This window comes from Mobula hypostoma, chromosome 8, assembly GCF_963921235.1.
Source record: "Mobula hypostoma chromosome 8, sMobHyp1.1, whole genome shotgun sequence".
In the NCBI taxonomy this organism is placed as follows: Eukaryota; Metazoa; Chordata; class Chondrichthyes; order Myliobatiformes; family Myliobatidae; genus Mobula; species Mobula hypostoma.
In genome coordinates, this window is record NC_086104.1 from 31,468,779 (window position 1) to 31,484,319 (window position 15,541).

Below are 15,541 nucleotides of genomic sequence, written 5' to 3' on the forward strand. Positions count from 1 at the left end.
CCCCTACGCCTCCTTCCTCACTACCATTCAGGGCCCCAAACAATCCTTCCAAGTGAGGCAGCACTTCCCCGGTGACTCTGTTGGGGTCACCTACTCTGTCCGGTGCTCCCAGTGTGGCCTCCTGTACATCGGTAAGAACCGACATAGATTGGGAGATCACTTTGCCATGAACCTGTGCTCTGTCTGCCAGAAAAAGCAAGATCTCCCAGTGGTCACCCATTTCAATTCCACTTCACATTCTGACATGTCCGTCCATGTCCTCCACTGCTGCCGCATTGAGGCCATACTCGGTTTGGAAAAGCAACACCTTATATTCCACCTGGGTAGCCTCCAACCTGATGGCATGAACATCGAATTCCTGAACTTCTGGTAATTGCACCCCCCCCTTCTCCTTCATTATTTCTCACCTTATCTACTTACCTGCCCATCATCTCCCCCTGGTGCTCCCCCTTCCCTTTCTTCCATGGCCTCCCGTTCTCCCCTATCAGATTCCCCTTTCTGCAACCCTTTATCCCTTTCACCAATCTACTTCCCAGCTCTTTACTTCACCCGTCCCAGTCTCCCTGTTTCACCTATCACCTACCACCTTGTACTCTTCCTCTCCTCCCCCACCTTCTAACTCTGACGTAATCTCTTTTCCAGTCTTGATTAAAGGTCTCGGCCCGAAATGTCAACAGTTTACTCTTTTCCACAGATGCTGACTGGCCTGCCGAGTTCTTCCAGCATTTTGTGTGCATTACTTTGATTTCCAGCATCTGCTGATTTCCTCTTGTTTGTTATATTTTGTAAATCATTTTATCGACCCATTCCTGTTCTGTTTCAGAATCTGTGGATAAACATCAGGATTCCATTGTTCCTCTACACTACTCCCATTTACTGAAAACCCCCTCACTTTGATGAATCTTCCCAAATTCATTATCTTGCACTTCTCTGAATTAAATTGCATGTGTTACTTTCTGCCCAACTGACCAGACCAAAGGATTTACAGAAGTTAATAAGGAAGCTCAACGTTCATTCCCCTACCGCTGTTCTTCTGGCCTACTCTGTCCCATATCTCTATCTCCTCAGATCATCTGACCATTCTTCCCTCCGTTCACTCTCTTTCTTCTACCACTTTTCAGCCTCTTCTCCCTGATTTAGTCTTCTCTGAGCCATCTAGTCTTCCCTGATCCAAATGGATACCAGTGCATTATTCCATAGGAGACTGGTAATCCAATACTAATATAGTCAAGTACACTGCATAACATCTTTAGTTTTAACAGTGGGACACTAAATAGCTGATAAATTAATATATTCAGAGGACCTATGATTTGCCAGAATTATAAGTAAAGATGTGCCTCTGGAAAAAATATATTTTATCATTGTTGAAAGTACCATATAACTGCAATATATCTGCAATAAATCGAGAACAGTTCACAGCAGTCCTAGTAGGAACTATAAGCCATAAGGGAAACAGACTCGCTGTGTTTTGATGCATTCATCTAGTCCAACAGACTACTGTCAACTAGTTTTATAAGTTTTAACAGGTCAAAAACAAGAAATCGTTAACAGGTTTTAACAAGTTAAAAACTGCTTGATTTGAGAAAATTGTTCATCAGGTTTGCACTTACAAATCAGCTTCTGTTGACTCCGACAGTGTAATATAAATGAATTGCTAACATTCAGCACTAATGCAAGCTTTGTTCTCTGCCAACTCAGTTCTTGCTTACACTAATGTAAATTCAGACATCCATTCTTACCTTCTCAGGGCTTTCAAAGCTTTCTTATGAAGGTCGTCCTGCGTGCTTCTTAATGGAGCTGTAGAGTGATACTACAAAAGGTCAATCAACCATTCTCACTCAACAATTCAGCTACAGCTTCTTCCCCTCCAGCATCGAATTTCTGAATAGTCCACGAACTCACGGGTGCTACCTCATCAATCCTTTTTTTGCATGATATATTTTTTGAAAATTGTATATCTTTGCACAGTAGTGCTGCTGCAAAACAATGAACTTCAGGATGGGGATAGTAAACCTAATTGTCATTCTGATCAGTTTTACTCATCAAATTCAAAATGAAAACAAACCTCTGAAATCACACTGCCCCACATTCCTTCATCACATTCAACTAAATATATGATGACAGTAAAGACAAATTTAATATTTTACTTAATGAGCAGTGCGGCAGAAGTTTTATTTTATTTATATATAATATACACAGTTTGTTGAGAAGACAGTTGATTATTCCACTGTTCACTCATCTCCATAGTTGTGGCTTGCCCCCTGCTGAGTTTTGTATATGTTGCCTTGGATTTCCAGCTATCTGTAGAGTTTCTCATGTTTACAGTTATTTGATAACTTTGCTCTTCTGGCCTTTCATATGTTCTTAAGAGGGGTGAAAAGACAACAACATGGGCCAAGCAGCAGAGGAGGCAAACAGTATAAATCAATAATCTGGGTTGGGTCAAGACCCTGCATGAAAGAGGAAAGATGTAAAGACACAATCTTTTCCAATGCAAGGACTGACAAAGAACAGGTTTAAAGTGAGAAGAAGGAGTTTCAAAAGAGAGATGAGGGATAAGTCTTTCTTTAACATAAAAAATTGTTGATATCCTGGAATTTGTTGCCAGAGGTAGTGGAGGAATCAGAGACAATTTCTACATTGAAGAGGCAACTAAAAAGATAATTAAATAGGCTAAGCAAAGGATACAGTCAGACAAAAAGTTTGGCATGGAAGTGATGGGCCAAATGGCATATTTCTGTGACACTCTATGACTATTTCAGGTTGATGACATTTCAACAGGTCTGTTCATAAAATATAAAACATTACAGCCATAATGACCTTGGAAAGTTGCATTGCTGAACACAAAAATCAGTGTCACAGAAAGGTGAAATGCATACTCAATTTAATTTAACCTACCATCTGTAGCTTGGAGACTGTACACCAACCCTAGGCCCAGGTAGCCTTTGGCAAGAAATTCTCCAGCTTCTTCCCCCATGGTGGTCACAATGGTGCAAAACCGCTCTCCTTCTTCCAGCTGTAAACAAAGTATACAGTACTTATCATAAAACCATCTGATTACTTCACACATTTCAATCAGTGATAGAAAGTCAATGCTTTTCAGGATTTTGGTAATTGAACTTGGGTGTTACGCTGTTAAGGATAAGCTGTTAAGCAATTAATTTGTAGGACAAATTTGTCTTGAGGAAGTAAAAGCTCATAAAGTACAAGGTATTAAACTGCTGAGAAGTTGATTAATGTAAATGCTATGGGAAAAACTCTCCAATGACGAGAACCACATCCAAAATAGCATGGTTGTGGTTATTACAAGTCCATCACCTCAGTCACTCGATTTCAGCACCAATCATCTTTCAAAGCTTCATCAATGACTGTCCCTTCTTCATTATGTCAAATGTGGAGAGTTTGGAGATTGCACAATGTTCAACTCCATTCATAATTCCTAAACTCATAAATTATTCTGTCTGCTTGTCATGGACTGGTAACTGACAAGCAACAATCATGCCACACAACGATCATCTCTAAAAGACACTGTCTAACCACCTGCCCTTAACATCTAATCCTAGTGTCACTCACCATCACAGCCATAATGCTGTGCCTACAAAGCTAGGTCAAAGACCAGGTGCGCTGTACTAAATGACCTGTCGATTTACTTCTACAATACCTTTCCATCATTTAAAAACCACATGTCAAGGATGACATTGAATACCTTCAATTGTCCGGATGTGTGCCAATCTAACAGCAGTCAAACAGATCAACACCAACCAAAGCAAAGCAGCCTACCCTTATCTATCACTCAAAATATTCACTCTCACTTTTGCCCACAGCACAGTGGTTCTTATACGTACCAGTGAAAGAATACATTGTATCAACACCACAAGCTAAACGTTGACTGCAGCTTCCAAACTCAGAGGACAAAGTCACTAGGTGCATAAAAACACCACAACCTGCACGTTTCCCTTCAATATCCACTCCAACTGAATTTCTATCTATACATTACTATGCAAAAGTCTTAGGTATATATATAAAAACTAATTTCATGACGTACACATGTGATGAGAAACCTGACTCTGATATGGGTGTCTATTGTGGACTGAGAGTAGGCAGGGGCAGGGGCAGGGAGAGGGGAATCATGACTGGAAAAGGGGTAGGGGGAGGGGAGGGAGTGGGAAGCACTAGAGAGACATTCTGAAATGATCAATTAGCCAATTGTTTGGAATCAAATATCTGATCTCAAGGGATAGGTGTGTTTGCAGCTCCATCACCCCTCACCCCTTCCACTCCTTGTCTGCTACCTGTCCCACAGCCCTCCCACGATGCTCTGCCCTTGACATTCAACATCCTTTGTTCCCACCAGATTTACAAACTTGCTCTCCACTCCACATTCACAATTACGGCACTGTACAAAGTCTTAGGCACTTAAGCTGTATATGTGCTGAAAATTTTCCTTTTTCACTACTGTAACTAGCTACCCCACAGAATTATGGGAGTACCACCACCAGACAGCCTGCAGATCTTCAAGGTGGCAATTTACCACCTCTTTTTTTTTAAGATCACCTTCTCAACGGCTTAACAGCTACACTCACATGCTGCAAGTGAATAAGATGTCCACTCTTTTCATCCCTAGCTTACATCTCCTTATGTAACACACATCAAAGTTGCTGGTGAACGCAGCAGGCCACGATGTCCTGATGAAGGGTCTCGGCCCGAAACGTCGACTCTACCTCTTCCTAGAGATGCTGCCTGGCCTGCTGCGTTCACCAGCAACTTTGATGTGTGTTGCTTGAATCTCCAGCATCTGCAGAATTCCTTGTGTTTACATCTCCTTATGTACTTAGTTACATTACTTAGAATGTAATTCCTTTCAGAAAGGTGGCTCAGAATGGCTTCTGCATCTTAGCTTATGTGATTCTGGCATTGACTGAAGTGTATCAGCAAAAAGCAAGATAAGGCAATATTGTTAATAACCTAACAGCATGAGCAAATGAGAAAACAATCAGCTAAATGGTGGAAACAACTGCCATATCTCACCAAGCTATTAAATAACACGACAATCGAAACAGATGGCCTTCAGCTGGCAACTGCTGGGTATTGTTCATAAGACCTCATGTTTGGATCTCCTCTTTAACCTTTCATGAACTGGTTCAAAGCCCATTTTATTTGAATTCCCTTTGGCAGCGAGCTGTAACTGCTGCCTTTGTAGACAACTAATTGCCTGCTCACAAAGCTGTTGGCTAAGTTGTCATTTCCAGATCACCAGTATGGCTGAAATTACTCCAATTTTTCATGGTTAAGTGGTAATAGTGCAACATATACTGTGCGTGTGCTTATCTATTGTACAGATCTATTGAAAAACCAGAACAGTAACTTTTCTCCATCAATAGCGAGTTAGTGTGTTTATCTATGAGGGTTATCTCTTACACTGTCTCCTCCACTATCTCTGGTATCAAATTCCAGGATATCAACAACTTTTATGACTTATCCTTCACATCTAAAGTGCACAAGAATGTATGAATCGCAACAGCAGTTAGCAAAAATTCATCTGTGCAAATTATTCTATGACTTTGCCCCTCCCTATTTCTAAAATACTTTCCATCCCTACAACCCCTCAGAGGTATTAGTACTCCTCCTGTTCCAACTTCTTCAGTAAACTTAATTTCAATAACTTCATTTGTGGCTGTGACTTTAGATGCCAAGAGCCTATGACCCCAACTTATCTCCCGAAACAACGCTGCCTCTTTCCTTTAAAGTACTCATTAAAATCTATTACTGTGACCGGGATTTTGGCTATCATTACTTCCTTGTATCAAATTGTGTTAAACAATGCTCCAATGATGCACCTCAGAAATTTTTATGACTTTAGGCACACCAGATAAAATAAAATTCTGATTGAAATCTAATCAATTCAGAATAAAGGTCACACAAGAATGTAATAGCATTTGCATAAAAACCCAGAAAATTACCAGATGCAAATTGTGACAGTTCTGCACTAGTAGCTTTTTGACAATTTACTGTTTTATTAAATATGAATTTATATACAAGAACTGGAAATTTGAACACAAAATTAATTACTTCATTTGTTATCATTACTAATTCAAATACCATTTTTTTGTATCCCAGATTACACCAGGTAGGGATTAGGTTATGGATCAACTATTAAATAACAGTTTCAACTGACTGCTTCCAGCTCATTAAATTGTGCATTAGTCAGCTTTATATTTTTCTTGTTAGGAACTGGGCCAGGTTTAAAGTCGAAAATCCTTTTTAATCTTCATAGTCCACTTAGGTTAAATACCAGAGAGAAAGGTACACATCTTATCCCAGGTTATCCGTTAATCCTGAATTTTATGTGCTCATATATACAAAACCCAATTTGTGACATGTATCTACTTCCTGCTTCCAAAATACTGCATATCCTAGCTGTATACAGGGAAGCTACAGACTTAGTTTCCATAGCAACCCTTATTATCAGAACAGATGCTATGGATATTTTAAAAACACGTCTCCCCTTATATCCAAAGAAGGCTTGAAACATTTGAGGTTTTTAATACATTTTTTTTGAAATCAAGAATCATCTTGTGAGGAGCATAGAAATGATGACTTATTGGACAACTCAGAATTTTCCTTCTTAAATTATTTGATTTTAATACCTTACACATGATGTCCTTAGCCTGATAGTTTAGTAGATATCAACAACCAAACAGTCATTTGCCTGCAATCCTGGCATAGCATCCAAATAAAATGTGCACAAAATCAATTTACAGATAATGTAGAATAGTCTGTATGGAGTGTTTGAAATCATATCATTACTAAAATTTAAGGTGTCCTACTGCAACAGTTTATACTTTAAGTATTTTATTTCACTCAAAATCCAGGCAACAGCAAATCCCTAAGAGAGGGTTTTGTGAAAGTTCACATGATGGCAAGGCATTGACAAAGGAGGTTTTTCAGCACATTTACAAGTGAAGGTGAACCTACTTGAGGCCTAGTCTCCAACTGTGGTGAGGTCTAGGCCTCAAGCTATGGTGTCACCTGTTTGCAGCCATCCAGGAGAGAGGTGTCGGAGTTGGTGAGCCTCAACTGGCGTGCCAGAGATATTGTGACGCAGCATCAGTGCTTCCCTCCTGTGTTCGCCTGGCAGAAGACAAGCTTCATTGTGTTTAACTGCAGACTGCTGCAACATTCATAGACTCAAGGACTTGGACTATACTTTTTTCTGTATGGCTGTAGTTTACTCCTATCTTATATATGTTGATCTTTGTGCCTTTCTTCAAATGCTTGTTGTCCCAGACTCTTTTGTACAGCTTGCTGAATGCACTGTTTGCCTTTGCCAATCTGTTGTCAATCTCTTTGTCGATCTTGGCATCTGACAAGATGGTGCACCCCAGGTAGCTGAACTGGTGGACTGTCTTCAGCTCTACCTCACCGATGGTGATGCGGGGAGGATGGTAATCTTCCTGAAGTGCAGGCTGATGGAGAACTTCTGTCTTCTTCAAGCTGGCTTCCAGTCCGAAGAGCTCGGCAGCCTCTGCGAAGCAGGATGTTATACGCTGCAGGGCTGTCTCTGTATGGGCAACAAGGGCAGCATCATCTGTGAAGAGTAGTTCTCGGATGAGTTGCTCCAATGTTGCTCCAAGCATTTGAAGAAAGGCACAAAGATCAGCGTGTACAGAGCCGTTGTACTGACTACCCTCCTGTACGGCTCTGAGTCGTAGGTCACTTACCGTCATCATCTACGACTCCTTGAGCGTTTCCACCAGTGCTGCCTCCGCACCATCCTCAACATCCACTGGGGTGACTTCATCACCAGCATCGAAGTCCTCGAACAGGCGGAGATCACCAGCATCGAGGCCATGCTGTTGAAGACACAGCTGCTCTGGGCAGGGCACGTCTCCAGGATGGAGGATCATTGCCTGCCCAAGACTGTGCTATATGGCGAACTCTCCACTGACCACCGTGACAGAGGGGCACCGAAGAAGAGGTACAAGGACTCGCTGAAGAAATCCCTTAGTGCCTGTCACATTGACCATCGCTAGTGGTCGAATCTAGCCTCCGATCGCGAGGCCTGGCGACACACTATTCACCAGTCTGTCTCCTCCTTCAAGAATGCACGCAGGGCTGGCATTGAGGACAAAAGGAGAAGGAGGAAGAACCATGACACAGCAGCACCAAACCCAGAACAGAATTTCCCTTGCAACCGCTGTGGCCGGACCTGCCTGTCCCGTATTGGCCTCGTCAGCCACCAGCGAGCCTGCAGCAGATGTGGGAAGCCCCCTTCCTAAATGTTCATTCCCGAAGCCAAGCCATGACGATGATGATGATGATGATATGTGCTATACATGCCTTGTGCTGTGTGTGACTGTTGGTATTGTGTTTTGCATCTTGGCCCCGGAGTAACACTGTTTCCTTTGGCTGTATTCATGGGTAATTGTAAAGCAAATTCTGCAATAAAAATAGTAAACTCTGGAGACGGACAGAGGTACTAAAAGTGCAAATCAGCCTATGTTGCATTGCTGAATGATGTTAATGTGAAGGAATGACAGACATGTTGAATATATTGAAAATGGAATTTCATGATATCACAGAATGGTGAGGACAGCAGGGTTAAAAAACTAATTATTTACATGATTGATAATACATTTTCACCCCTTGTCCACTTTCCCCAAGTCCAACCCCCTTCTTTTGTCTGAGATTCATTCTAGTAAAGTGATTCTCATCTCTGGCAACAAAAGTTCTTGCCTGAAAGATAAGCCAAATTTTTCTTTCACAGGCCTAACAAGTTTCTGCATACTTGCTTTGGGTGATGGAGTCCTTTTATGTTTCTAGAGTTTCTGTTTTACTTTCAGATCATTGTTTCAACATGCTATTGTGATTGGGCAAGAACTGCGCCAAAATAAGTTATCACACTAAGTAGAGAGTTTATGCTTTTTGCTGCACCTGAGGAGCTAAGATGAATTCAACCTCGAAAATAAATGAATAAATAAACACTGCATTCTTTTATTAAAAGAAAACCAATCTTTCTAAGTGTAAAAAGGGGAGGATAGAAAACCCAGAAATTTTCACAAATTGTGTCAAAATATACAAAAAATTTAGACTGCTCTAAACAAAAGGAAGGACAGGATAAGATCATTGAGGATGTGCAGACAAATTACATCATTGAAGGCAATGCTGTAGTTCAGCAATCATTATTTTAGAATTTGTTATCAATTCCTTTCCATCTGAGACTTTATTAAAAATATTTCTCTAACATTTATGTCTCTCTTGATCAACATGTCGGAATGAGACTGGGAATAGAAATTAAAACAGTTGGCCACCGGGAAATTCCGCTTTTTGTGGTTGGAGCGGAAGTGCTTCAACAGGCTGTACCAGCCAATTACCCAATGGGAAAAGAGCAGAAGTGTTTCAGAGGAAACTGGTTCTGTGGATAAAAATACATGCAACCTCCTATGCAAAACTGGAAAACTATAAAGATATGTTATGTTCTGAGGACATGAAATTGTAGAGTCCTTGAAAATGAGGCTGAAGGGTTTCAGTCCAAAACGTCAACCGTACTCTTTTTCATAGATAATGCCTGGCCTGCTGAGTTCCTCCAGCATTTTGTGTGTGCTGCAGGTTGTGGAACCAGTTCAGAGTTCAGGTAAGTGAAGCTACGTGATTCAGGAGCACGATGGTTGAAGACTAATAACTGTATCGGAACCTGGTGACATGGAGCCTAAGGCTTCTGTACCTTTTACTGTTGGTAATATTGAGCATAATGGCATGGATGGTGGAGGTCTTTGATGACAGCTGTTTCTTTCTTGTGGCAGTACTCCTTGCAAATGTGCTCAATGGCGGGGGCAGGGAGGACTTTGACTGTGATGTACTGAGCTGTATCTATCTCCTTCTTTTGACCTTTCTGTTCCTGGGCATTGCTGTTTCCACACCAGGCCATGAGGCAAACAGTCAACATACTCAACACTACTTTTCTTTCACATTAAAAAAAAACATTGGTTTTCCAAATGGCAGTTACTCAATGAGGCTCAGATGCAAAGTTCAGCATAGTTTTAATGCATTTCAATAATGAATTCCTCAGTCACTTTTTCTTTATCAAATGAGACATGAATTGAGCTAACTTTTTAACTCATAATTCTTCTGGGTTTATAGCTTGCAAATAAACGGGAGAAATCTTGCCAATAGACCTGGATGTTACCTTAATATAGAGGATTCCAGTTAATCGGTCCATTGGTTAATCAAGGCAGCCACTTATTTGGGACAACTCTTAAAGAACAAAAACTAAATGAGAAAATAGCCAAGGTTCCCTTTGTTTATTTGGGACACTATGCCATTTAATAAGGATAAGACGTTAGAGAATACTCACGTGTGACAGTGGAAAGGAGAGAGGTACTTAATAAATACTTCGCTTCAATATTCACCACGGAAAAAGACCTGGGCGATTGTAGGGATGACTTACAGCAGACTGAAAATCTTGAGCATACAGACATTAAGAAAGAGGAGGTGCTAGAGCTTTTGGAAAGCATCAAGTTGGATACGTCACTGGGACCGGATGAGATGTACCCCAGGCTACTGTGGGAGGCGAGGAAGGAGATTGCTGAGCCTCTGGCAATGATCTTTGCATCATTACTGGAGATGGGTGAGGTTCCAGTGGATGAGGGTTGCAGGTGTTGTTCCCTTATTCAAGAAAGGGAGTGGAGATAGCCCAGGAAATTATAGACCAGTGAGTCTTGCTTCAGTGGTTGGTAAGCTGATGGAGAAGATCCTGAGAAGCAGGATTTATGAGTATTTGGAGAGGCATAATATGATTAGGAATAGTCAGCATGGCTTTGTCAAAAGCAGGTTATGCCTGACAAGCCTGAATGAATTTTTTGAGGATGTGACGAAACGCATTGATGAAGGTAGAGCAGTAGATGTAGTGTATATGGATTTCAGCAAGGCATGTGACAAGGTACTCCATGCAAGGCTTATTGAGAAAGTAAGGAGGCACGGGATCCAAGGGGTCTTTGCTTTGTGGATCCAGAATTGGCTTGCCCACAGAAGGCAAAGAGTGGTTGTAGACGGGTCATATTCTGCATGGAGGTTGGTGCCAGTGGTGTGCCTCAGGGATCTGTTCTGGGACCCCTTCTCTTCGTGATTTTTATAAATGACCTGGATGAGGAAGTGGAAGGATGGGCTAGTAGTAAATATGCTGATGACACAAAGGTTGCGGGTGTTGTGGATAGTGTGGAGGGCTGTCAGAGGTTTCAGCAGGGCATTGATAGGATGCAAAACTGGGCTGAGAAGTGGCAGATGGAGTTCAACCCAGGTGTGAGGTGGTTCGTTTTGGTAGGTCAAATATGATGGCAGAATATAGTATTAATGGTAAGATTCTTGGTAGTGTGGAGGATCAGAGGGATCTTGGGGTCCAAGTCCATAGGACGCTCAAAGCTGCTGTGCAGGTTGACTCTGTGGTTCAGAAGGCATACAGTGCATTGGCCTTCATCAACGGTGGAATTGAGTTCAAGAGCTGAGAGGTAATGTTACTGCTATATAGGACCCTGGTCAGACCCCACTCAGTTCTGGTCACCTCACTACAGGAAGGATGTGGAAACCATAGAAAGGGTGCAGAGGAGATTCACAAGGATGTTGCCTGGATTGGGGAGCATGCCTTATGAGAATAAGTTGAGTGAACTCGGCCTTTTCTCCTTGGAGTGAAGGAGGATGAGAGGTGACCTGATAGAGGTGTATAAGATGATGGGAAGCATTGATTATGTGGATAGTCAGAGGCTCTTTCCCAGGGCTGAAATGACTAACATGAGAGGGCACAGTTTTAAGGTGCTTGGAAGTAGGTACAGAGGAGATGTCAGGGGTAGGTTTTTTTACGCAGAGAGTGGTGAGTACGTGGAATGGGCTGCCAGCGACGGTGGTGGAGGCGGATACGATAGGGTCTTTTAAGAGACTCCTGGATAGGTGCATGGAGCTTAGAAAAATAGAGGGCTATGGGTAACCCTGGTAATTTCTAAAGTAAGTACATGTTTGGCACAGCGTTGTGGGCCAAAGGGCCTGTATTGTGCTGTAGGTTTTCTAAGTTTCTGTTTCTTGAATTGCAACAGGAGACTATTGCCAAAATGTTTCTAACTAGTGTCAGGCGTGTGAACTTAAGTGTCTGTTAGACGCTACACCGTGTATACAGTGAAGAGTTTTTAAGTAGCGTCAGTTGCCTGTGTTTGTGTTCAAAAAACGTTGATTTTTTTTAACCTGATAGTTAGAGAGGTAAGCAGTAAGACAAGTTAGAATTGTTTTGCCTACTGCAGTTTCAAGTATTGAGGCTTGGAAATGATAGGACCTATGAAGAATTTGAAGATATTGATAATCATCTTGAATGTTGCAATGAAAAATGAAGATTTGGAGGATGCAAACGTTGAAAGCATTGTGTGAAGGCAGCCCATTATCTGCTCTAGGTATCTATGCTAATTTTCTTCCTTTAGGGCAGCATCTTGGTTGTCCATCTTATCTGACAGTAACAGTGAAACCCCGACAGGAGAGTTCTTAAAGTGGAAAAGCCGTTGCATTGGGCTAGGTCCACTCTCTTCAACTTACAGTCTGGGTCCAGTTGTACAAATAGTCATCACAAACAGGACTGCAGATGATGACCATGACCTCTGTGTCCCGAAAAGTTCTATTCAGAAGGTTCAAAGGAACATCTAAACAAGCTTGATGCATTTTAGAAACAAATTCCTGTGGACTGATGAAGTTAAAATAGAACTTTCAGGCCGCAATGAGCAAAGGTATGTTTGGAGAAATAAGGGTGCAGAATTTCATGAAAAGAACCCCTCTCCAACTGTTAAGCACGGGGGTGGATCGATCATGCTTTGGGCTTGTGTTGCAGACAGTGGCACTGGTGGAGGGAAGAATGAATTCAATTAAATACCAGCAAATTCTGGAAGCAAACATCACACCGTCTGTAAAAAAGCTGAAGATGAAAAGAGGATGGCTTCTACAACAGGATAATGATCCTAAACACTCCTCAAAATCCACAATGGACTACCTCAAGAGGTGCAAGCTGAAGGTTTTGCCATGGCCCTCACAGTCCCCCGACCTAAACATCATCAAGAATCTGTGGATAGACCTCAAAAGAGCAGTGCATGCAAGACGGCCCAAGAATCTCACAGAACTAGAAGCCTTTTGTATGAAAGAATGGGCGGAAATCCCCCAAACAAGAATTGAAAGACTCATAGCTGGCTACAAAAAGCGTTTACAAGCTGTGATACTTGCCAAAGGGGGTGTTACTAAGTACTGCCATGCAGGGTGCCCAAACTTTTACTTCGGGCCCTTTTCCTTTTTAGTTATTTTGAAACTGTAAAAGATAGAAATAAAAAAAGTTTTCTTGCTTAAAATATTAAAGAAATGTGTCATCTTTAACTTTATGCTTTTTGGAAATCAGTTCATCTTTTACTCGCTTAGCTATTCACAGTAACAGAAATTTTGACCGGGGTGCCCAAACTTTTGCATGCCACTGTATGTTGTGATTCTTACCCATGATAATCAAAGGCAGATCATACATCTGAAGAAAATTCTTTTTTCACTATCCGAGGATGGCTTGTCTGACTTTAATAGAAACTGCTCAGTGGCGCTCCCCTTCAAGTGGTGCCCAGGGCATGTGCCATACCTGCCCTACCCTAGATACGCCACTGATGCCAGTATCTTTCCTGTAACGCCATAGGATGTTATCTTGTTAAGCAGCCTCATGTGTCGCACCTTATCAAACACCTTCTGAAAATCCAAGTAAATGACATCCACTGCATCTCCTTTGTCCACCATGCTTGTTACTTCCTCGAAGAACTCTAACAGATTTGTCAGGTAAGATTTCCCTTTACAGAAACCATGCTGACTTTGATCTATTTCATCATTAGCCTCCAAGTACCTCGAAGCCTCATCCTTATTAACAGACTCCAACACTTTCCCAACCACTGATGTTAGGTTAACTGGCCTATAATTTCCTTCTCTTTTGTCTTCCTCAATTCTTAAAGAGTGGAGGGACATTTGCAATCTTCCAGTCCCCTGGGACCATGCCAGAATCAACCGATTCTTGACCAATAAACACGTTATCTCTTCAGCAATCTCTCTCACTCTGGGATGTAGTCCATTTGGCCCAGGTAACTTATCCACATTAACACCTTTGAGTTTGCCTAGCACTTTTTTCCTTTGTAATAACAATGGCACTCACTTCTGCTCCCTGACACTCTCTGACCTCTGACATACTGCTAGTGTCTTCCACAGTGAAGACAAATGCAAAGTACCCATTACGTTTATCTGCCATTTTCACCTCTCTTTTACTCCTTATATAACTGAAAAAACTTTTGGTATCCTGCTTTATATTATTGGCTAGTCTGCCCTCATATTTCATCTTATCCCGTTGCCTTCTTTGGATTTTAAAAGCATCCCAATCATCCGCCTTCCCGCTCACTTCTGCTACCTTATATGCCCTTTCCTTGGCTTTTATGCCGTCCTTACTTCCTATGTCAGCCACGGTTGTCTAGCCCTGCCATTTCTTCTTCTTCTGTTGGACACATTTATCCTGCACCTTGTGCACTATTCCCAGAAACTTCAGCCATCTCTGTTCTGCTGTCATCCTCACCAGTATCCTTCTCCAAACCACCTGGGCAAGCTCCTCTTTCATGCCTCTGTAATTCCCTTTTTTCCATTGCTGATACATGTGAGTTATGCTTCTCCCACTCAATTTGCAGCATGAATTCAATCAGATTATGACTACAGGCTCCTTTATGTTAAGCTCCCTAACAAGATCTGGGTCATTACACCACACCCAATCTAAGATAGCCTTTCCCTGAGTAGGCTCAAGCACAAGCTGCTCTAAAAAGCCATCTCAAAGGCACTTAACAAATTCCCTGTCTTGTGATCCAACACCAACCTGATTTTCCCAATCTCCTTGCATATTGAAGTCCTGCATTACAATTGTGTCATTACCCCTTTACATGCCTTTTCCAGCTCCCTTTTCAATCTCAACCCCACATTTTAGCTACAGTTTGGGGGCCTATATATGATTCCCACAATGTTTTTTTTAAAACCCTTGCAATTTCTTAACTCCACCCACAAGATTCTAAGGCACTTGTACCTTCTACCTGAAGGTAGCAGCGAGAAATGAGCACGGCCTGCTCTTTTCACAGGAACTCACAGGTACTGTGCCACTGCATAATTAGAGCGCAGGGATCGTACTAGCTAACACTGTACTACGATAATGAATGGCAATAATGAGCCCAGAAATAACATGATTTCTCCAGTCCGGATTTCTCATGATATGCCAAATACAGAATTGTCACATTGCACTTCAACAACTATAATGCACTCAGAAAACGCTCAGAGAACAGAGGGTTAGCAAGAGGTGATTACGTGATCATTGTAATCAATTATGAATCACTGAGGATCAAATGCTTATAATAAGTAATTAATTTCTTAAATTAAGGCTGTAATCCCTCAGCTGCTCCTCTTGCTACCGAGCAATCCTCCACTACCCTCTTTATCATTATTGTCCCACAGAAGTTCCCACCTCTGC

The 15,541-nt window shown here is 41.8% G+C and overlaps 1 protein-coding gene across 4 annotated transcripts in view; it reads right to left on the reverse strand.

Annotated features, from left to right (window-relative positions):
• Positions 1-15,541, reverse strand: part of LOC134350445 (tetratricopeptide repeat protein 7A-like) — a 265,556-nt gene that overhangs the window by 133,182 nt on the left and 116,833 nt on the right. For all 4 annotated transcript variants that reach the window (XM_063055643.1, XM_063055644.1, XM_063055642.1 and 1 more), the window contains 2 exons: positions 2,899-3,016; positions 1,740-1,797 (listed from right to left, as the gene is read on the reverse strand). In XM_063055643.1, coding sequence (XP_062911713.1) covers positions 1,740-1,797; positions 2,899-3,016 — 176 coding nt within the window. The remainder of the gene's footprint in view (positions 1-1,739; positions 1,798-2,898; positions 3,017-15,541) is intronic.